Here is a 24,989-nt window from a genome sequence, read left to right on the forward strand (position 1 = left end):
CTGATATGCTGTAACTTAAATTTATCCCCATATAAGAAGAAGCTACTGGATCAGACCAATGGACCATCTAGTCCAGCATCCTGGTCTCACTGGGCCAACCAGATGCCCCAATGGAAAGTCCTCAAGAAGTGACCTGTACTTTATGATATGCTTTATGTCTCTAACCGATGGCCCTCTCCTCCTGCCTGAATTTCTCCAATCCTCTTTTAAAGCCATACACGTTTGTGGCCATCTCAACCTCCTTTGGGCTCGTGTTCCACAGTTTAACAATGCACCATGTGAAGAAGTCTTTTCTCCTTTCCATCCTGAATCTTCCACCATTCAATCCAGGAATTCTACTGTTACGCGAGAGGGAGAAAACCCTTTTCTTATCCATATCATGCATAATTTCATAGACTTCTATCACTTCTGTATATTTCACCAAAAAAGTAATTAGGAGTTGTACAGTCTAACTGGAAGAGTACCAGGGCAGGAAATAAAGCAAATATGTCTACCTTATCTTATTTTATCTTATCTTTTGTGTGCGTATCTACTGTGAGGATCCCAAATGAGGAATCCCAAGCAGGAAAGAGCTCTGCTTTTTTGGAGCTTTGAAATCTCATGCATGAATAAGTGAGTTATAGAGCTCTGTGACTTGGCTCCACTTGAAAGGGATGTACTTCTCTCTCTCTTTCTCTCTCTTTTATTGCTTGGGTGGAAATTTTTAGCAGAAGAAAAAGCAGGACGGAGGAGGGCGAGGGAGTGGTTGAAATTTCCCCTTATTCAAGGTTGCCCTCTGCCCACTGAATGCACAGTGAAAGCTGGGCTGATTGCCGAAGTGAACTATTGACACAGATGGTGATTACCTGGTCAGCGGAAAGTGGTTCTTGGCTGTTTCAAAAATGGTTATATTTTGCACAGGGCTTTCATCTCCCTAGAGAGCAGCCTAATCACACTCTCCCTTCTCATACCAAGGAGAAGGGCGGGGCGGGGGGGGGAGAGTTTCTTTCTTTCTCCTCTTTCCAAAAGCCCTGAAAATGCTCCTGACCTTGACCTCCCAGTCATGAACCTGGGATGGAATCTCTGGCCCACGTCATTCCTCCACAAGCTGTGTCCGCTTCTCCATGCCTTATCTCACTGTCCAGGGTTTCCAAGCTTTGCTGCGACACTCGGGTTGCATATTTTTCAGATTGCACTGGAAAAATCTCCCCCTCCACCCCCTGCAAAAAGAAGAAGAAAGGTTTCAAATGTGTGCATGGGAAACTGGTCAGAAGAAGTGACTGTTGTGAGCACAGATCACCAACATGTCTGTCAATATTGGTGTAAAACTGGTAACAAGAGCCAGTGGCCCATCTAGTCCAGTATCCTGTTCTCACAGTGGTCAACGGTGTGCCCCTGGAGAACCTGCAAGTAAGATCCAAGCACAAGAGCATTTTTCCCCTCCTGTGGTTCCCAGCAACTGGTATTCAGAAGCATTGCTGCCTCTGAATGTGGGGGCAGAGCATAGCCATTGTGACTAGTAGCCATTGATAGTTTTTATTGGTTTTCATACATATATCATACATATTCAACTTAACCAAACAGTTGTTTTATAAATTCCCCTCTCCCCATTGGCTTCCCTCCGTTTCCGTTTCGTTAAACCACTTGTTGCATTCTGCTGCTTATATATAGTAATATATTATCACATTGTTGTCTTTCTTGTTCTCTCTAATTGCCGTATTTTTTGCCCCATAGGATGCACCGGCCCATAGGATGCACCTAGTTTTTTTGGGGGGGGGAATAAAGGGGGGGAATTATTCCCCCCCCCCCCAGGCTGGGGCGGAGGAAGCCCGAGCGAAGTCGCGCAGCTCTCCCACGGCTAGCGGAGCGCTGCGCTAATCCCAAAGCTTGGGGCGTGCTGAGCTCAGTGTGCCCCAATCTTCTGAGTGCAGGCAAGGTCTCTGCTAGCCGTGGGAGAGCTGTGTCTCCCACGGCTAGCGGATAACTTCCTGAAGCCTGGAGAGCGAGAGGGGTCGGTGTGCACCGACCCCCCTCACTCTCCAGGCTTCAGCGAAAGCCTGCATTCGCCCCATAGGACACACACACACATTTCCCCTTCATTTTTGGAGAAGGAAAAGTGCGTCCTATAGGGCAAAAAATACGGTACATTATGTATGTTTATTTAAACCCTGCCAAAGAGTCCATACTTTTACATTGTTTCTGCAAATATGTTACAAAAGGTTCCCATTCTTTTCCAAAGTCACTATTATCTTTTTCACAGAGTTTATCTGTCAATTTTGCTAATTCTGCATATTCCATCAACTTTTCATGCCATTGTTCTTTGGATGGTATTTCTCCCGTCTTCCAGTTTTATGCTATTAGAATTCTTGCTGCTGTTGTCGCATACATAAATAGTGTCCTTAATTCTTTCTTCACATCTTGAACTAAAATACCCAACAGAAAAGCTTCTGGTTTCTTTACAAATGTTATTTTTAACATTTTTTTTCAATTCATTGTAAATCATTTCCCAATAATTTTTTACAATCTTACATTCCAACCACATATGGTAAAACATCCCTTCCTTTTCTTTACATCTCCAGCAAATCTTTTGCTCTGTTTTGTACATCTTTGATAATTTACCTGGTGTGAAATACAACTTATATATCTTTTCATGTAATTCTCTTTTATTAAAGTACAATCCGTAAACTTAAGATTTATCTTCCAGAGCCTTATGTTATGCCCTAAATCTTGCACTCATTTGATCATTGCTGACTTAACTTCTTCATCTTTAGTTTCCCATTCCAACAGTATACCATAAGCCTTTTTTAATAATTTGGTATTGTCATCTATGATATCCTTTTGGAATTTGAAAACTGAATACGTAAATTCTTTCTTACAATCTTGCTTAAGTGTTTCATTTAGTTGCCTGTTATGCAGCCAGCTTTGTAAATGTTCCTTTATATCATCATATTCTTTCAATTTTAGCCTTCCTTGTTCTTCCTTTAAAAATTCTCTATATGTTGGCCATGTCTCTCCTCTCGCTGCTTTAAGTGCTTCTATCGGTGATACCCACTACTGAGTTTTTGGCTCCAATAGCTCTTTATACTTTTTCCACACCTTCATTAGGGACCTTGTTATTATATGATTGTAAAAAATATATATGCACTTTTGCTTTCTCATACCACAAGTATGCATGCCAACCAAATCTGTTATCATGTCCTTCCAATTCTATTGCCTCTTCCTTCTCCAGTTTGATCCAGTCCTGAATACAAGTAAGACATGCCGCCTCATAGTAAATTTTAAAATCTGGAAGAGAAAAGCCTCCCCTTTCTTTTATATCTGTGAGTATCATGTATTTTATCTGAGGTCTTTTCCCATTCCAGATAAATCTTACTATCTCTTTTTGCCATTCTTTGAAGTATGCAGTCTTACTTATTATCGGTATTGTCTGGAAATAGAACACCATTTTTGGCAATACGTTCATTTTAATTGCAGCAATTCTTCCCAAAAGGGAAAGATTCATTATATTCCATATTTCTAGATTCTTTCTTATCCCTATCCATACGTTTTCATAGTTATCTTTATATATGTTGATATTTTTGTAGTTAACCAAATTCCTAAGTACTTCACCTTTCTAAGTATCTTTATATCTATTAATTCCATAAACTCCTTCTTTTCTCCTTTTAAATTTTTAACTAGCAGTTTATTTTTATTAATTTTAAAACCTGCTACCTGTCCAAACTTCTGTATTTTTCTATCACTTTTGGGAGAGAATTCCTTGGGTCTTCTACAGTAATAATCAAATCATCAGCAAAGGCTTTCAATTTATGCTCGCTTTTCTTTATTTTAATTCCTACCACCTCTTTTCTGCTCTAATATTTCTTGCTAAAACCTCCAGGACCAGAATAAATTCATTCAGTCTCCATCTAAAAGTAGACTGGTTTTCTTTTTGAATCTCCATTTTTATAGGATTATGGTCTGACAATTTTCTAGAATTTTTTCCGATTCTCTTCACTTTATTTTCTAACTCTTTAGAAATCCAAACCGCACCCAGCTGGGCACTGCTGCCATGAACATGGGAAAAGAATGTAAACTGTTTATCAAACAGATGTTTCACTCTCCAAATGTCTATTAAGTTCAAAGTTTTTGTCATTTCAAAAAAGGTTTTGGGAAGCCTACCTTCTTTAGTAACTTTCTTCCTAATTGTTCTGTCCATTTCTAATGATGGTACCCCATTTAAATCTCCCATCACTATTACCTTCTCATCTGCAAAATCTAAAAGGTCTGTTTCCAGTTTTTGAAATAATTTTGATTTGTTTTCATTTGGTGCATATAATCCCACCAAAATTATTTTTTCTCCTTGGACTTTGATCTGTACTACTAAGATTCTCCCTTCCTCATCTTTCTGAATTAGTTTGGGTTCAAGTGCACGTTTTATGTAGAATACTACTCCTCACCTTTTAGCGTTATCTGCCGACACAAATTCCATCCCAAATTTTTTATTAATTAAGATTTTTTATGTTTTTTGGCTACATGTGTTTCTTGAATAAAAATTACCGGTATATCTAAACTTTTGTTTTAAAATTACATGTTCAATTCTATCTTGTTTCACCTAACTGTTCAGTCCATTAACATTCCAACTTAGGACTTTAAGCTTTCCCATTATCAGATTTGCATAAAAATCCAAAACAGGATTTTGTCTAACCCTCTTTTAGACCTACCACTGCCTCCTGTGGGAGTGAGTTCCATAGTTATAACTATGTGCCGCATGAAAAAAAAGTCCTTTATCTGTCCTGAATCTTCCAACTTTCAGAGAGGGAGGAACACTTTCTTCTATCTGCTTTCTCCATGCCAGGTATACATTTATAAATTGCTGTCATGTCACCTGTTCCTCACTTTTCCTGTAAATGAAAAAAAAACAAGCCCTTTTTTTTACAAGGGAGTTGCTACACACACACACACACACACACACACACACCCTGATTATTTGAGTTGCCTTTTCCCAGCCTTTCCCCCACTTTACTAGTGAGGCATCCAATATATTCCAAATGCAGTCACACCATAGTTTTGTATAATGACTTTATGATACCAGCAGCTTTATTTTCATTTCATTTCCCATAATAGAATTTGCCTTTTTTTACGGCCACTTGCACACTGCATCAACATCTTTATCAAGCTATCCACTATGGCCCAAAGTTCCCTTCTGGGTCTGAGTTCAGACTCCCATCAACCGATATGTGAAATTCATTTATTTGACCCCAGCATGTGCCACTTCACACTTATTCGAGGTGTGGGGACAGGTGGGTGCTTTTACAGAAGGGTGAACCTGCATTTTTAAAAACTTAAGTCGTGGAATTTATGTTTTTACCCTTTCTGAAAAAATCTGAGTGTTTTGTCTGGTTCCTTGTGGCCCCTCAAGTTTTCCTGCTAGGGTAGCACTAAAAATTAGCTTTTCTATAGACTTACTAACCCAAGAATCTACCTCCTGAGTTATAAGTTCTTACAGAATTTGGATGCTAGCACAAGAGGCCTTGCTATGTACTTAGAGGTCTTTCCTCCTATAAACTAAGGAAAAACAAAATGTTTCTTGAGGAAGGTCTGTAGCTCAGTGATAGAACATGCTGCTTTGCATGCCAAAGGCCCTGGGCTCAATCTCTGGTAGCTTCAGGTAGGACTGGGAATTTCCCCCATCTGAAGCCCTGGAGATCTCCTGCCAGTCAGTGCAGGCAGTATTGAGCTAGATTTGCCAATAGTCTTGACTGCATATAAAGCAGCTTCCTGTGTACCCCAACTAGCTGGATTTTGTGAGCCACAGTAGACAAATAGCTAGTCATTTTGAACCTAGGAGATCTGCATTCAGCTTCATCTGTCCCACTGACTCGCTGCAATGGAGATGGCTAAGTTGCTGTTCCTCATCCGGCAATAATGAAAACCGTTATTGAGTTTTTGAGAGGATACATTTAATAAAGCAGCACTGGCAGTGAACAGCCCCAGAAGCTGAGTATCTTGCCTTTTTCTCATTTGGGTCAGGCGGCCTGCATGCTCAAACAAGCTGGCTTTTTCTGGGGAAGAGGGAAATGGATATGCATGCAGGTGGAACAGGATGTAATTTTGACAAATCTGTTTGGGGACCAAGGTGTTCCTTTCAGGCATTAGCTGAAAAGTGTTGGTCTTATCAGGAAACTGCGCGAAGCATCTGCTTCAGTCCACAGAGCCTGCAGTGGCTGGGGTGAGGTTTGTAATTTTCTCTAGCCTTTAATATCTACTACTACATATTGTATGCTTTTTTAATCGTTAGGTTATGGAACTCCTTCCCTCAGGAGGCAGTGATGGCCACCAACTTGGATGATTTTGAAAGAGGCAGATTCGTGGAGGAGAAAGCTATAGCCTGCCACCACAGAGGCAGCAATGCTTGTGAACACGAGTTGCTGGAAACCAGAGAAGAGAGGGCTCTTGTGCTTGAGTCCTGCTTCTGAACTTCCCACTAGGGCATCTGGTTGGCCACCGTGAGCACAGCTGTTGACCTGATCCAGCAGGCTCTGTTTACATTTCAGTAAAACCTGGTGCAGAGCAGGATAATGGTCTCTTGGCCATATGTCACTGTCTCTTGAGGTCAGCATTGACTAGGGATGGGGGAGAAATTCACTTCAGGTTGCATCTAAAGGCGAACCTACCAAAGCTGCATTTTCCAGACTGATATACAAACTGAGACGCAGCCATCCTTCCAAATTCACACTTCTCTGAATATTGTAATGCAATTCTCCAACCACGAAAGGTGTACAAAAATGCATTAACAAGGGCGAAGTGAGCAATCAGTTGCACGATTCAGTGAAAACAGTATGCACAGTTGTGTTAGGAAAATCCCTTTGCAAAACTGAGTATAGTGAACGCTCAGGTTGCAAATGTGATCCGTGCGGGAGATACATTTGCAACCCACAGCGCCACGTCTGTGCACACACGGGTTGCGATTCGGCACTTCTGCACATGCGCAAAGCACGATTTAGCGCTTCTGCGCATGCACAATCACCAAAACCCAGAAGTAACCTGTTCCGGTACTTCCAGGTTTCGGAACGTCCGTAACCCAAAAAAATGCAACCTGAAGCATCTGTAACCCGAGGTATGACTGTATATTGGGCAAAATTACATTAGGAGAAATTAGCACTAAGGTGCTGAAGAGTTTCCATGAGGACTTTAAGAAAGAAAGAAAGAAAGAAAGAAAGAAAGAAAGAAAGCAAATGAATGTGGCGAACTGAAGATTGGAAAACGAGAAACTGGGAGAAGCCAAAACTGACACAAACATGTTTTAATCAGGTGGTGAAAGGAGTACATAAAAGGTCCCTGCCTGATATCATTAGACGGGGAGTTCCAAAGTGTAGGTGCTGCCACACTAAAATATTGATTTCTTGCAGGCATGGAATAGCTGCTATGTGGTACCTGTAACTGGTGGGGCAAGGCAATCTTGCAAGTAAGCTGATCCCAAGTTGTCAAGGGCTTTATAGTCTAATAGTAAAACCTTGAACCTGGCCTGGTGGCAAATTGGCAACTACTGCAGATCCCTGAGCACAGGTGTTACATGCTGACAAGGCCTGACTCCTGTGAGCATCTGAAGCAGCAAATGCTTTCAGGATTAGAAGGCAAATGGGAAGAAGGGTTGACTGGAACAGAGGCTTCTCTGTTTATAAATCAAGCGCAGCGTACATGCCTTAGAAGCACATTTTCCCAGCCACCAGGAACGGCCTTTCCAGATGGGCTGAACCTGCGTTTGAGTCTCTCTCCACCTGTTCGCCCCAGATGTCCACATTCCCTTTTCCTCATCGTCTGCTTGGAGATTGAGTGCTGACATTATTCTGCATCTCTCCAGAGAGCTTGCATTCAGCAGTTACATCCCTCATTCCCCTGGTTTCTCCCTGCTTCTTAATGGACAAGTAAAGCAAATCTGCAAAGACTGCAGTTTGCTAACCTACCTAAGCCTCCCTGCATCAACTAACTGTTTTGAAGCCTAACTGGGCTCTCCCTCTGCCTTTGCAAGATCAAGTAGGTTTGTAAAATATTAACACAAGTCTTACTTCTTTCCTTCTTTGTGAAATGCTGCCAGCTGTCTAGACCCAGGACTCACCCACACTTGCCTTTCTAGGAATAGGTCCACACTTTAAAGCACTTCTCTTTCCTTGACCTGCCACTTTCCCTGCAAACACCTGCACTTCAACACTGAATTGGAACAAATGGCAATTAGGGTTTTCTTCCAATTGCTATTCTCTCCAATTCAGCAGTAAAGAGCCTGTTTTCACAGGGAAAGCGCCTGGGCAAATAGAAGGGTGCCAGGACACAGTGCTTTAAACTCAGAACTGTGCTTAGAAATGCAGCACAAAAGGAAGTCTGGATGAGCCCTGAGAGTGTGGCAAGCTGTTTTGTTGACAGTAATCAGGGATCTTCTGCAGATCAATTGGTATTGTGAGGCTGTAGGCAAAAATAACAAGTTCAAAGCCTCAGGGGGACAGTTATCCTTTTAAAAACAAAAAAACCAGAACCCCTTCAAATCAGAAGCTAATGCCATTGCAGTAGATTCCAATGTTAAGAGCATAAGAACAACAGAAGGCGCTACTGGATCAGGTCAATGGCCCACCTAGTCCAGCATCCTGTTCTCACAGCAGCCAGTCAGGTGCCCCATAGGGAAACCTGCAGGCAGGATCCAAGCACAAGAGCCCTCTCCCCTCCAGTGGTTTCCAGCAACTGGCATTCAGGGGCATTACAGCCTCTGACTATAGCATGGTCATCATGGCTAATAGCCATTGACAGCCTTTTCCTCCTCCATGAATTTGGCTAATCTTTTAAAGCCCATCTAGCTCCTTCCTCCTGCAGGAGGGAGTTCATAGTTTAACTACGTTAACAAACGTGAGTGTGGTTTTCATGACAATGAAATGTTTTTGCCCATTTCTACAAAACTCTTTAATCTGGTTCCCAATATTGCTCTTCATTTGTATTTACAAATACTTAAGCGTTAGAGACAATGTGCTGTAGTGCTTAATAAAGTGATAGGCTAGGACTAAGGAGACCCTGCACATGTTTCCATTAGGTCATGAAGCTCGTTGGGTGAGCTGCAGTCACCCAACCTGACCTACCTCACAGGGCTGTTGAGAGGATAAAATTTCATGTAAATTGAAAACAGCCTTTGAACTCGTTTCAGCAGAGGAGTGGTGAGTGACCGTGAGCTTGTTTCTCTCTGTGTGTCAACATCGCATGTCCTCCCTGCAGGGTTCCAGTTACAAAATTTTAGATACAGTACTCGCTCATAGCACAATGACGTCAGAACCTGCCGTAGCAGAAAGGCAACTTGCCAGGGAGGGAGTTGTTTTCAGTTGAAAAGCTGCCAGTGGATAAAGGGTTAATCACCCCACTCCCCCTGCTTTAAATCACGCCCCAGCTTTACTACATCCTGTGGTTTTTTCCTGTGCATTTGAGAGTTGCCTTAGAAATTAAGGCCAGAGGCAGGATATGCAAAATGCTGAATCAATAATTAAAAGCTGTATGTTAAAGTCAAACACTGGCGGTTGTTGTTTTAAGTGTACGTTCTCTGGCCATTTTTATTTTGAAAGAGAAACAGCTGCATAGCGCCCTGCCCCAACACACGTATTTCCCCAGGGTGTCATACAAATTTCCCTTCTGGAAATCTTGGCTACAGTTGCTCCCCCCCGCCCCCCGCCCCCGTGTCCCAGGGTTTACTAAGAGCGAATTCAAGAGCAAATTGTGGTGGGGAAGGGGAGTTGTGACAGAAAAGTAGATTGGGCTGCTTTTCCTTTGAAACAAGAATGGCCAGCTTAAACATGCTTTCCTTTTCTTCCTTTAAGGAGTGTTTAAAAGGGAGTACCGGTACTTTGGAGCTAAAAAAAATATCAAATCTTTTCTGTGTCTGGGCTGATGGCACATTGTTTGCTTGAAGAGACAGGTTCCCTGCCTCCCTATATGTCATGCTTGAATTCCATCCAGACAGTGGCGTAGCGTGGGTTTCCAACACCCGCTACAAGGCAAGTATTGTGCTGTTAGCATGGGTGCCAAGAGGCTGCACTGTGGAACAAACTGAGACATTTGTAAGATTATATTTATTTTACAAGCGGAGTCCTGAGAGGTCGAGCACCTTTCCAGGTTGGCCCAACTTCAAAATGTGGTGTTTGGTAGGAAGCACTCCTCATCTCTGCAGATTCCTTTCCTTGATTTGTTAACAACAGCAACAAAATGTTCAAGCACAGCAAAAAGAAAGAAAACAGAGAATCAGAAATTTAAACCATAAAGCATCATGAGACGGACCCACAAAGGCACAGTGCAGCTCAAAAGGGATAATAAAGTACAAAGTATTATGCACCTGTGACTTCCATCATTACTGAGAAAGGTTCTACATAGTCTTAAACGAGCCAGACATTTGCATAAACCGATGGCATAGACTTTAGGCATTACATTAGCTGTGCTTCCTGCGCAGCAGGGGGTTGGACTAGAACTAGCTGACCCTTGGGATTCCCTTCCAACTCCACAATTCTATGATTCTGTATACTGGTAGCACTGAGTGACCATGTGCCTCAGTAGTTGTATAAGAAATAAAATCATGCCTTTTATACACACACACACACACACACACACACACACACACTGTCACTTGAGCTCTGTTTTTAGGTACTATTAGTTTACGCTACATCTTTTCAAGGGCAATTTGCCAAACCCCAGAGTACCAACAATTCAACTTATTAATATTAAAGGTCTTCCAATATTTGGCAGTATAGCCCGTGGCTGCTGTTAAGAGATGAGAAGTTATTTTCTCTTCTTTAGGTTTCCCCCCCTAAAAATATCTATATACTTCTCTATGGTGAAGATATCTCACAGTGCTTTATGACAATAAATAAACATAAAACTTGGTTTGAGCAAGTAATGCCAATCGTGGCCCAACTGCTCTGGCTACCATTTAGTGCTTATAAAGCCTTAAAATGGCTCAAGACCGAAGTACCTCAAGGACCACCTCTCCCCATTTGAACCAACCCAGACCCTGCAATCATCATCTGAGGTCCTTCTTCGTGTGCCTCTTCTGTGAGAGATCTGCAGGGCAGCAACAAAAGAATGGGGCCTTTTCGATGGTGGCTCCCTGTTTGCAGAATGGTCTCCCCAGGGAACCTTCACTACATATTTTTAGGCAGCCGGAGGTTAAACTAAAAGCATGTACATGACTCACCTACACTCAATGTGTCGCAACACACAGTTTGGAAAACTCTGATCCAAATAAGTCATTCTCTTCTAGGAATACCTGCAGTTGCTGCATAATCACTGACTTCACCTCTTATGCAACAAAAGGGTGTTTGCAACTGATCTCTTCAGTGATTGACTTGAGTTTACAGAAGCGTCCTGTTGTTTATTGGTTTGGTTAATTAAGTTAGGTTACAATCACAGCTATGCTTTGATTGGGAGTAAGCCCTGGTTGAACACAGTGGAGGTTATTTCTGAATAGACATACACAGCACACGAATATGTCCCCACAACACCGTTTGGGGATGTCCTTCTTCAGTGCAGTGATGCATTACAGGGTGACATCATGGGAGCAAGAGAGTTTGATTCACTCTCTCCAAAGCCAGGCTGCAGAGGAAACCTTTGGCTATGCTTTCCACAACCACTTACTTTGGGTTAAGGTAAAGGGACCCCTGACCGTTAGGTCCAGTTGCAGACGACTCTGGGGTTGCAGTGCTCATCTCACTTTACTGGCCAAGGGAGCCGGCTTCCTGGTCATATGGCCACCATGACTAAGCCGCTTCTGGCGAACCAGAGCAGCTCACAGAAACACTGTTTCCCTTTCCGCCAGAGCGGTACCTATTTATCTACTTGCACTTCATGCTTTTGAACTGCTAGGTGGGCAGGAGCAGGGACTGAACAACAGGAGCTCACCCCGTTGCAGGGATTCGAACCGCCGACCATCTGATCGGCAAGCCCTGTGGAACCTCAGATTTTTATTGGTGCAGTGAGATCGCCGTTTATGGTAATCTAATCATCCCATGTTACCCTGTAATTCATATCAAACGATCCAGTTTGTGCATTCACGAGTACTAAAGCGGGGTTGGAATTCTATTCCACTAACTAAACATCTGTGGGAAGCAGATTTCGCCTTATATCCTTGAGGGCGGTGGCATCATGAAACAAACACCCAGACTTTCACCACATGAAACATGCTCTATTTCTGTGTGAACATAAATTTGGCTTGCTTGGTGTTATTACTCCTGGATCTCGGTGCCAGTTTACTTCCAACCACAGGTTTAATATCACAGTTGGGGTTAGCAAACACTTTTTACCTCAGTTACAGATAGGTAGCCGTGTTGGTCTGCCATAGTCAAAACAAAAAAAAATTCCTTCCAGTAGCACCTTAAAGACCAACTAAGTCAATTCTTGGTATGAGCTTTCGTGTGCATGCACACTTGTATCTGAAGAAGTGTGCATGCACACGAAAGCTCATACCAAGAACTGACTTAGTTGGTCTTTAAGGTGCTACTGGAAGGAATTTTTTTTTGTTTTGACTTTTTACCTCATCATTGTGAACATGCCTGTGGCATTAAGAATATATTGCATAATACATAATTTCTAGCCATCTAAGCACACAGAGTAAGGGAGTTTTAATGAAATGAATGCAAGAGCATGCCCATGCATGTACAAACTTCCCTTGAAGAAAGTTTGCAGCCTTTATGACTCTTTAGATAAGGCAAGTAAGAGGCAACACAATAGAAGTTTATAAACTTATGTATGGCATGGAGAAAGTGGATAGAAAGAAGTCTCCTTCTCACTTTCATAACACTAGAACAGACGGGCATCTCATGAAGCTGAATGTTGGAAAATTCAGGACAGATAAAAGTAAGGACTTATTCATGCAGCAAAGAGTTAATCTGTGGAACCCACTCCTACAGGAGGCAGTGATGGACAACAACTTGTATGGCTTTATTTTTTTTCAAGAATATTTATTAAGGTTTTCAATAATAATACAATAAAAATCAAAAAGTAAAAAACAAAACAAAAATAATAACAAAAATACAAAAATAAAAATAATTAAAAAACACATAAAGTTTCCATTACTTATTTTTCAAACTTGTTTCCCAGACCTCCTCATGCCTCCCTTTTTTGTATTCCAATTCAAATTATTAGTTCAGCAAATCCTTATTAATAAATTTTAACCTATTTCTAAAAAAAAATTTCCATATTCTCTTAAAGCATTACAGCTGGAAACCACTTAATTTCTATCCGACATCATTCTAACATTCATTAATTTTGTAATATTTCCGTAGATAGTCTTTAAATTTCTTCCAATCTTCTTCCACCGACTCTTCTACCTGGTCTCGGATTCTGCCAGTCATTTCTGCCAACCCCATATAGTCCATCACCTTCGTCTGCCATTCTTCCAGAGTGGGTAAATCCTGTGTCTTCCAGTACTTTGCAATGAGTATTCTTGCTGCCGTTGTAGCATACATAAAGAAAGTTCTATCCTTCTTTGACACCGATTGGCCGACCATGCCCAGGAGAAAGGCCTCTGGTTTCTTCAGGAAGGTATATTTAAATACCTTTTTCATTTCATTATAAATCATTTCCCAGAAAGCCTTAATCCTTGGGCACGTCCACTAAAGGTGAAAGAATATACCTTCATTTTCTTTGCATTTCCAACATTTATTATCGGGCAAATGATAAATTTTTGCAAGCTTGACTGGGGTCATGTACCACCTGTAAATCATTTTCATTATATTCTCTCTTAAGGCATTGCATGCCGTAAACTTAATACCTGTGGTCCATAACTGTTCCCAGTCAGCAAACATAATATTATGTCCAACATCTTGTGCCCATTTAATCATAGCAGATTTCACCGTTTCATCCTGAGTATTCCATTTCAACAGCAAGTTATACATCTTTGACAAAATCTTAGTTTTGGGTTCTAACAGCTCTGTTTCTAATTTTGATTTTTCCACCTAGAAGCCAACTTTCTTGTCCAAATTATATGCCTCCATTATCTGGTAATAATGAAGCCAATCTCTCACTTTGTTTTTTAATTTCTCAAAACTCTGCAGTTTCAACCTATCTCCTTCTTGTTCCAAAATTTCCCAATATTTCGGCCATTTGGCCTCCATATTGAGCTTTTTCTGAGCTTTTGCTTCCATTGGGGACAACCACCTTGGGGTTTTATTTTCCAATAGGTCTTTATATCTTATCCAAACATTAAACAATGATTTCCTGACAGGAAAACAACTTGTATGGCTTTAAAACAGGGTCAGGCAAATTCATGGAGGTTGATGGCTACTAACCATGATACCTATTCTCTTCTTCCATGGTTGGAGACAGCAATGCTCCTAGATATCAGTTACTGGTGACTGCAGGACAGGAAAGGCCTCTTTTTCTGGAATCCTGCTTGGGGGTTTCCCACAGGCACTTTTCTGTCTACTGTGAGAGCAGGATGCTGAACTAGGTCAGCCATTGGCCTGATTCAGCATGCTCTTCTTATGTTCTCTGTTCTTTCCCATCTCTGTTCTGCTCATCCACAGTGACCTGTGACTGTCTTGAGGAGCTATAGTTTAGGGGTGGAAAAGAAGGTAGCAGGTTCAAGCTTTACATCTGCAGTTGAAAGGTTCAGGTGGCAACTTATAGGGGGAAAACATGTATTGGGTTTTGAAGATCCCCATACACTATAATTGTAAGGAATTAGGTTGGTTGAGATTGGGTTGCTAGCACTGACTGTGAATTAAGAGTTTGTGGGGGAAACGAAAGCCCCACTACTACCATTTGGAGAACCATTTACTATCATATGCCAACCTGGTGCCCTCCAGATGTTTTGGACCACATCTCCTGGGGCTGATGGCAGCTCTCACCCACACATCTGAGAAGTGCCCAGTGGCTCCTAAAGTTTTTGCGGCCACTGCCCTGTTGGTTCCATAAATTAATCTGCGGTGCTCCCTACCCTATAAAAAGTATCATTCAGAATAGTGGTTTGCAGGATGACACACTAAGGAAGATCATAAGAAAAAATCAAAAATCAAAACAGTAACAATTAATTGCACATTTATTCAAAACCAAATTAAAAGTTAAATTAGTTTAGTAGATGAACTTGATTCAGTGCTACCAGCTTTTTTTGGACTGTTAACCCCACCCCCTAATTTTTATTGGTTTTTAAACAGTTCAACAAATTCAATTCAGTTTCAATACAGTATTCCCTTAACATTTTGACTTCCCATCCTTACTTCCATGATGCTTCTGTTCAAATTGTTCATCTACTGCCATTAATGCCATATTTTTTCCATAACATTTATTGTACATTACATTCCTTTATCATTCTTATTCCTTTGCTTGTATTTGAAGTTCTGATTGTGATTTCCTTTGACTATAATATATTCTCAGATAATCCAAAAAGGGTCTCCACTCTTCCACAAACATTTCTTTTGGTCTCCTATTTTTGCCAACACTTTCGCCATCTCCACATAATCCAATAATTTCAAATTCTGCTCCTCTTTTGTTGGAACTTCTTTCCATTTCTGCACATGCAGAATTCTGGCCGTGGTGGTAGCATACATAGACAATTTAACCAACTTTTGTGGAATCTCTGCCCTATTATTCCCAAAAGAAATGTCTCAGGCCTTTGGGGGATAACTATTTTAAACTATTTTTTTATATTCTTCAATTCAAAAGACTGTCGCTTTTTTGCAAGTCCATCACATATGAAAAAATCACCCTTCAGACTGTTTGCATTTCCAGCATTTACTTGATACAGTCTTGTATATCTTGGTCAGTTTATCAGGTGTTACCGGTAAATACCACCTGTATGTTTCATATCTTGTGCACCTCTAGACTTTGCAATATATCTACCAAGTAAAACCTAATGGGAACTAATTTTTTGCAGCCTGATAAATCAAGATTGTCGGGGAAGGGAGATTTTTGTGTCCTTTGACTGCAGAACAACAATATGCACCCAAGTAGTGCAGCTCCTTCTGTGTTAATAAAGACAGTGTTTGAGAACATCCTTTTTATAGACTGTGTAAAGAAGAAGAAACGGCTGTCAGAGCTAAGGTTGCACCCGCAAGGTGAGCGTCCAAAGAGCAACAGAGTAAAACACCATCATTTACTGTCAAGGGGTTGTCAGTAATTTGCTGGCAGTAATTTGCTGGGAGTGGTGCAGACTCACAAGTCCTGTTTCTGGGCTAAGAAGCCTTTCTGAGAACCACACTGCCACTCTGGCTTTTTGTGGGGCAGGCAGGTGTCTCTTTTTGCAGCTGGTGTGCTTAGTGACCAAATCCCAGTTTTCCCCAGTTCCAAAACCACACTCCAGTTTTACTGCAGGAAGGATTATTGTTGTTTTATTATTAAGTGCATTTATATCCCACTTTTTCTCTCCCATGAGCTCGAGGTGGCCTTCTCTCCATCCTCGCGTAAACCCCACAACAACCCTGTAAGGTAGTTTAGGCTGAGAGGCCCCTGTGAGAGGGAACTTCATGGCTAAGTGGGGGATATAAACCCCTGTCTCTCCCAGGTTCTAGTCCTCATTTAAGCCCCACAACAACCCTGTGAGGCAGTTGGCGTCACTGGATCAAGTTCATCAGTTTTGTTGAACTAATTTAAAAGTTTGGAATAGATGTGCAATTTTTGGTTGCTGTGTTGAATCAGGAGGCTCTTCTGAATGGTCTTTCTATAGGGTTGGGGGCACTAGGGGTGCCTGAAAAAGCTTGCTTTAAAGCAGGGGTTAGCAAACTTTTTCAGCAGGGGGCCAGTCCACTGTCCCTCAGACCTTATGGGGGGCCAGACTCTATTTTGAAAATAAAATATGAACGAATTCCAATGCCCCACAAATAACCCAGAGATGGATTTTAAATAAAAGGACACATTCTACTCATGTCAAAACACGCTGATTCCCAGACCGTCTGTGGGCCGAATTGAGAACGTGATTGGGCTGGATTCGGCCCCCAGGCCTTAATTTGCCTACCCAGGCTTTAAAGTTATATTGCAATAGCCCCTCTTATTTCCCCCCTCTGGCATTTCCCTCCTACCTCTTAACAGTTGCTCAACAAAAAGAAGCCCATTAGGTAAAAGCAGGGGAACTTGGTGGGCTGATGGGCACCTCCATAGGTGTTCTGCTGTACCATCTCACTATAAGGCAGTGGATTGTGGTATGGAGGGCACCACATTTCTCTGGATCAGGTGGATTTGTTGGGGAATCTCTTTTAGCTTGAGGGCCATATTCCATTCTAGGAAACCTGCAGGGGCCACATGCCAGTGGTGGGTGGGGCCAGAGGCAAAAAGAAGCAAATGCATTATTATTATTATTAATAATAATAATAATAATAATAATTTATTTATTTATTTATTTATTTATTTTATTTTATTTATAAAAGAGGTAGAGTGAAGAGAGAAAAAATGAATGAAAAAAATTAAAAAATACTGTTACATTACCATACATTAATATACAGATGTGTATATTCTTATTATCCTAACTCACATTTAATTGTCAGTAACCAAAACTCATTCCAAGTATCATTGTTTTTAACCAAATAACGTTTGTGTCTATAAGCTGTCTGTTTATATGTTCCCAGTGTTGTCATGTTGCCAAGTGATTAAGGGGAATCGTGTCTCTTTAAATTTCTTTCTTAAAGTTCATCAGTAGCAGTCTCTTGGCCACCGTCAGGGCGCATACAATCCATTTTTGTTGTCCTATTGTTAATTTACATGTGATGGGTATATAGTTCAAGAGCATATTCACCTCTGAAAATCTTAATTTGTTTTTTTCTGTGGTGTCTTGTTTATATAGTCCAGCATTTACATCTCCAACAAAGAGCTACATTAGATAGTCCTTTTTTATACAAATGTAAGGGAGTCCAATAAATGCTAAATAATAGTTTCTGTTGATTTAGTCTTAGTTTAAGATCCATCAATGCATCTGATATCGAAGCCAATACATATTCCCACTGTCTAGGTAATAGTGAGGATTCCCATTACTTAGACCAGTCATTTCTTAAACTTTGCACATCAAACTTATTTGTTGATGATAAATATTTATAAAATGCTTTAGTTTCAAATGCAAATTTGGCCTTTGTACAACAGGCTAGTTTTTACACACATGCATTATCACAGTATCCTCCGTCCATCCATGTAAGAGGCATTGAAGTGTGTGCCAGACAGCAGAGCCAGGCCAGAGTCTTGGTGGTGCAGTCCCTCAGAATTCTCTGATTGGCTACCAAGACAGCCAAACAACCGGGGGGGGGGGGGGGCTGGAGCCAACACTGGGGGCGGGGGGAGGAACCGTTTCTGAGGGAGTTTTTAGATAGGGATAGAGATAGGGCTTGATTTGAGTTGGGAGGTAAGGATTAGGATAAGGTTTGCCTGAGAGAGAACTGGTTCTGATTTGAGCCAAACAACCACACTGAGGAGACTATCTGTAGCAAGGGGAAAGAGCCTCGCAGCTTAGATAGGAAGACTGGGTTGAGTGTTTGGGGAATATAGTCAGGAGTTAACTGAAGGGCTGAGTCTGAGCCAAATGCTGTGGGAATCAGACTACCTGGGTCTCATTCCAGTCAGGAGGGGAGATTTCTTCACACCCAATGAGCTTCATTGCCCAGTAGAGATTTGAAACCTGCTCTCCCCAAGGTCCTGTTCTGACACTCTAACCACTAGACCACACTGTGACTTCTCCCAAAGCAAGGGTGGTAGATCTGTGATGAACACGTGCAGGCCAACACTTGATAACGAGCCACGTTCAAAAGCCCAGGGCTGTAGGTTGTTTAAGAGCACAATAAGAGACTGGCAGCTGGATCTGGTAAAAAAAAATATGTTTGAGGAAGAAATGCAGAATGGCCCTGAACCTTGGGAAGTGTTTCAGAATCTAAGGAGGGTGTTTTCATGCTTTTCTGCCCAATTTGCTCCATGTCTGAGTTTGCCACTTCCTTGCTTCTGCTATCTTTGAAATATTTCTGTCTTCTTCCCATTCAGAAGGGTTCAAAATCACTGTTTTTAATTGCCTTTAAGAGGGTTCCACATAGCGCAGACTGAGAATCCTCAATGCCAAGCCCTGAACAGCACCACTTTTTCATTGAAAGATCAATATGAAGCAACCAGCTTTTGAAGAGCAAATTGCTGTTTAATCCAAGCACAATTTTCAAGGATCAGCATAAGCCTAGACAGGAGAGTGCAAATCATAGAATGTAGAGTTGGAAGGGACACAAAGGGCCATTAATGTTAGAAAGGATGCTAACAGTTATTCATGCAGACATTTGTTTGTTTGCTTATTCCATAAAATTTATACACTGCTTCATTGTACAGAACCTCAAATCAGTTTATGAAAAGATGAAACAATAAAACTGAGAAAAATCATAACCATATTGTTAAACATACAAAAGTTAAAATAATAAAGCAGATTAAGATTACCCTCAACTTTCTAAGCATCTGGGTAGGCTTGTCTAAACAAGCATTAAGTATGAAATTACTTCCACTGTGGACTTGAACCTCCCAAATAAATACTTGTCCTAAGAACACATAGTATTATATATTAATGGGCTCACACACCAGAATCTTCTGGAAAGCCACTTGCAGAAACAGGAAACTGGGATGCATGTCCATTGAGATCTGACATATTAATGTGCCTGAGCAAATCTGCATTTCTCATTTCCCAGGATTTCCAGGCCCAAGCAAAGCCAGATTTCTGATGGGTCCTGGCTTTGCCCAATAGCTTGAGAACAGGCATGTTGAACATCTGGACAGGGGTGACCCATTCCAGCAGAAAGTACTTTTAACAATCTGCCTTAAAACTACCATACATAGGAAAAGGCCCTTAACATTAGTATTGAAGACTCCCTGTTGGGGCACATAAACCGCTTAAATCTGTCTCCACTTACATACATGAAAGGTCTTTGAAAGTTTAACACAAATGGCATTGTACACTAGTTCAGATTTCACACATAAATTCTCAATCTTTCCAACTTTGTTGAAGGGGTGGCTCCCATAATGGCATATTTTTATTTTTTTCATTTATGGTGGGATTGCAGAAATATCACAAATACTTAAATATGCAATTCTGGCATCGTCACAACTTGTACTATTAAATATATGGGATGATACTGTAAAATGATTCTCTTTGAAGGAATTGCTAAGTTGGTTTCTAGTAGCAGCTAGACTTTCTGTTGCATAAAAATGGAGGAACTGGAAGGATCTGTTTCTTGAGTTTTGGCATAAGAATTTACGGAACCTCACAGCTGCTAAAAGGATGACACACAATATAATACATGGAGTTAAGTACCAGTGGAATATTGTCTTAAGATATTTCTCTTTCAGGTTCACACTAATAAACATTTCTGGAATATTCTTTAATATCCAGTAGTTCTTATGCGTTTGCCACATTTGCTGATGTTTTCCCCTTTTCTCCTTTTTGCTTCCAAAGGTTGGAGTCTGCAAGAGACCATGTTCTTCCTATTGACTATTACTTCCCACCACAGAAGACATGCTTGATCTGTGGGGATGAAGCTTCTGGGTGCCACTATGGAGCACTCACTTGCGGGAGCTGCAAAGTCTTTTTCAAGAGGGCAGCTGAAGGTAATTCATCTTTTTGTTTGTTTGTGATGTGTGTGATTGAATGCAAATCAGACGATGGCTGTAGATGTCATTCCCAACGCACAGATATAGGATGGGGTACCTCTGGCTTGACAACAAAAGGGATCTGGGGTCTTAGGAGACCACAAGAACAACATGAGTCAGTGGTGTGATGCAGCAAAAAATAGCTATTGCTATTGTATGCTGCATTAACAGATATCAAGGGAAAATAATAGTTTCACTCTATTCTTCCTTGGTCAGACCCCACTGGGAGTCTTGGGTCCATTTCTCAGTGCCACAGTTTAAGAAGTACCGTATATACTCAAGTATAAGCCGACTTTTTCAGCACATTTTTTATGCTGGAAAAGCTCCCCTTGGCTTATACTTGAGTGAGGCGGGCAGCAGTGGCAGAGGGACGAGCAGCCCGAAAGGAGCCCTTTCTCTCCACTGGTCCCACCACCCGCCTCTCGCAAGGGCAGGAACAGGAGCCGCAGTTGGGAGAGGCACTGTGCTGCACTGCGCTTCTCCCAACCACGGCTCCTATGCCTGCTCTTGCAAGCAGCAGAGGTGGCGGTGGAGGGACGAGTGGCCCAAAAGGAGCCCTTTTGGGCTGCTCCTTCCTCCTCTTCCGTCTTTGCTGCTGTCAGCGGTGGAGGAGAAGGAACAAACAGCCCGAAAGCAGCCCTTTTGAACTGCTTGTTGTTCCTCCACCGCTGCCGCCACCACCAGGTTTGTGGTGTGGTGAACCAGCTTATACTCGAGTATATACGGTATATTGGCAAGCTATGACGTGTGCAGAGGAGGAGGGTGAAGAATATGATCAAGGGCCTGGAAACCAAACCCTAAGAGGAATGGTCGAGGGAGTTAGGAATGTTTATCCTGGAGAAGAAAAGATGGAGAGGTGACATGATAGCCATCTTCAAATATCTGAAGGGCTGTAACATGGGAGAGAGAGCAGGTTTGTTTTCTCCTGCTTTGGAGAGAAGGTCCTGAACCAATGGATTCAAATTCCAAGAAAGGAAATTTAAACTAAACATTAAGAAGAACTTTCGTAAGGTGAAAGCTGTCAACAGTGAAAAAGACTCCCTCAGAAGGTGATGGACTCTCTTTCATTTGTGATTTTGAAACAGAGTCTACATGGCCATCTGTCAGGGATTCTTGAGCTGTGGTTAATGCATTTCAGGGGTTGCACTAGATTGAGGCCCCTTCCAACTCTACAACAGTGGTGAGATCCCGTTGCTCTGTCACAGCAGTTTGAAAGCACAGATAAATAGGTACCGTTGCAGCAGGAAGGTAAATGGTGTTTCCGTGTGCTCTGGAACTCATCATAGTGTCCTGTTGCTCCAGAACTGTTTTAGTCATGCTGACCAGAAAGCTGTGTGTGGACAAATGCTAGCTCTCTCAGCCTGAAAAATGAGATGAGTGTCATACCCCATAGTCACCTTTGACTGGACTTAACCGTCCAGGGGTCCTTTACCTTTACCTTTTTACCTCTATGATTCTGTGGTTTTATTGGGTTAAGCAGCCCAGTCTACATTTAATTTCCTTATTAAGACTCTTTAGCAGACAGTAATCTTAGTGTTTGCCTGCTCAGGGTGAGGACTTCCCATCTTGTCTTTAAAGAAAGTTTTCCATTGATTCCACCCGCCCACCGCCAGAAAACGGTGCTGGGTTAGGAAGGATAGTGGCAATTTTATTATCTGCCAGATTTCCACCTCCAAATGGCTCCCCCTCCAAATCTGGTTTTTTTGGGGGGGGCACATCTTGTTAGAGAAACTCAATTATTGAAGGAGAAATAGGTTGATAAGGGAAAGGAATGGAACTTTCCTTGTAGTGTGGTATGGTGGCTGGATTATCAGACTAGGACGTGGGAGACCAGGGCTTAGATCCCCAGATGGCCGTGAAGCTCCCCTGGGAGACAATGCTGCTCAGCCTGAACTACCTCACATTTTTGTGAGAATTAAATGTGGAGCAGACGGTCTCAGGTTCAGTCCCTGACAGCATCTCCAGGTAGGGTTGGGAATCACCCCTGCCTGAAAGGAAAGCCTGGAGAGCTGCTGCCAGTCAGAGTAGGCAATACTGGGCTAGATGGACCAGTGGCGTGACTCAATATAAGGCAACTTCCTATGCTATCCTCCTCCCATCCTATTTTGTTCAGGTGAACATAAATTTATTGCACTCTGAGCTTTCACCTCAAAGACCAGGATGTGAAGCTTTATGCTTCCCTGCGCACCCCTCAGCTCCAGAGCTGGGCAGGTCTTCCAGAGGGGCTATGATTGGGGTTTTGGTGTGGATCCCTGGCATGCTGTTGTTGTTGTTTCTTATTTAGAGGTGACAGCAAGATGGCAAGTTTGTTCAAGCTGAAGGGAAAGAAAAGACTGTGGCTTTAAAATTCGCAAAGATGGGAGGAACAGGCAGCAGTTCAGATCCCATATATTTGGAAACATAAGTACTGCCATAAATTAGAGGCACCCGGCTGGGGTGTTCAGAGGGGACCCACCCAATACCCATCACATTATTTTCTCCTAATGTGAACATCTACTAAGCGCACTGTCTGCTGGCAGTAATAAGTCATCTGCCACATTTTTATGATATTACTTAGCAAAGAGGCACATCTTGGTCCGCCAGCCAAAGTACTCGCATTTGAGGATTTGACCGTGCTGTTCTGTCTGATATGTTTCTCAGTCATCACATGGAGGGCTTCTGCGCACTCACCTTTCATGCTGCATGCAGTAACTTTGCACAGCATTTGTGATTATAGGATTGTAGATAGCGCCACAAATCTAACTCAATGGTGTAATATTGGAAAGTGTTAATCACTTCTCCTACCTGGGCAGTTACCTTTCCACAAGGGCTGACATTGCTGCTGAAATCCAGCATCGCCTGAGCTCTGTGAGTGCAGCCTTCTCTCAACTGAAGTGCAGAGTATTTTGAGGACCAGGACATTTGCAGGAAAACCAAAATGCTTGTTGACAAAGCTTTTGCACTACCAACTTTACTGTATGCTTGTGAAACATGGACCACTTCTAAACGCCATCTCCAGTTCCTTGAAAGTTTCCAGCAACAGTGTTTCTGAAAAAAATTATATATCACTTGGGAAGACAGGTGAACTAATGCCAGTGTACTGGAAGAAGCAAAGATTACCAGTGTCAAAGCAATCATTCTTCAACATCAACTTCGTTGAACTGGTCATGTTGTTCGGATGCCTGCTTATCGTCTTCCAAAGCAACTACTCTATTCTGAACTTAAACATGGAAAGCGTAATGCTAGTGGTCAACAAAAGATGTTTAAAGACTTTCTCAAAGTAAATCCAAAAAAATGTAATATAAATACCAACAATTGGGGAACACTGGCCTGCGAGTGCTCCAATTGGAGAACAGCCTTTACCAAAGATGTCATGGACTTTGAAGAAGCTTGAACTCAGGACGAAAGGGAGAAATGTTCTAAGCTGAAGGCACATTTGGCAAACCCTCAACATGATCAACTTCTGCCCGGAAACCTATGTCCCACTGTGGAAAGACATGTGGATCCAGAATTGACCTCCACAGTCACTTATGGACTCACTGTCAAGACCGTGTTCATAGAAGACAGTCTTACTTTGCTACGAGTGATAGAAGAAGAAGAAGAAGAAGAAGAAGAAGAAGAAGAAGAAGCCGATGACGACTTGGAAGGGATCCCATGGGCTTTCTAGTCAAATCCCCTTCAATACAGGAATCCCAGCTGAATAATCCCTGACAATTTATGCTTAAAAGCCTTCGAGGAGAAAGAAGCGCACCACCTTGTGAGGGAGCCTGTTCCACTGTCATGGAAACATAGAATTGTAGAGTTGGAAGGGACCCCAAGGGTCATCTAGTCCAACTGCATGCAATGCTGGAATCTCAGCTAAAGCATTTATGACAGATGGCCATCCAGCCCCTTCTTTAAAACCTGCAATGAATGCTCTTACCATTGTAAAGTTCCTTTCTAATGTTTAGTTGGAATCTCCTTTCTTGCTATCATTTTCTCTAAACTAAAATATCCCCAATGCTGCAAGGGGAGGCACTCCATCACCTTCATCATTTTAGCTTCCCTTTTCTGAATGCAATTAAGGCCCCATTTGCACCTTACGTTTAAAGCACTATTATACCATGTTAACATACATGGCTTCTCCCAAAGAATCCTAGGAACTGTCATTTGTTAAGGACATTGTGAGTTGTTAGGAGACCCCTAATCCCTTCACATAGCTACAGTTCCCAAAGTACAGTGGTACCTCGGGTTACAGACACTTCAGGTTACAGACTCCGCTAACCCAGAAATAGTACCTTGGATTAAGAATTTTGCTTCAGGATGAGAACAGAAATCATGTGGTGGCGGCGTGGCGGCAGCGGGAGGTCCCATTAGCTAAAATGGTACCTCAGGTTAAGAACAGTTTGAGGTTAAGAACAGATCTCCAGAACGAATTAAGTTCTTAACCCGAGGTACCACTGTATTAG

At 42.0% G+C, this 24,989-nt stretch overlaps 1 protein-coding gene across 3 annotated transcripts in view; it reads left to right on the forward strand.

The window, feature by feature from the left end:
- The window catches only part of AR (androgen receptor), a 237,338-nt gene that overhangs the window by 79,719 nt on the left and 132,630 nt on the right, over nt 1-24,989 (forward strand). For all 3 annotated transcript variants that reach the window (XR_014560169.1, XM_083722171.1, XM_083722172.1), the window contains exon 2: nt 20,369-20,520. Coding sequence is in view for 2 of the 3 variants with exons in the window: in XM_083722171.1 (XP_083578297.1) it covers nt 20,369-20,520 (152 nt within the window). In the remaining variant the exon portion in view is untranslated. The remainder of the gene's footprint in view (nt 1-20,368; nt 20,521-24,989) is intronic.

The sequence above is a fragment of the Podarcis gaigeae genome, assembly GCF_964106915.1.
Source record: "Podarcis gaigeae genome assembly, chromosome: Z".
NCBI classification, from domain to species: Eukaryota; Metazoa; Chordata; class Lepidosauria; order Squamata; family Lacertidae; genus Podarcis; species Podarcis gaigeae.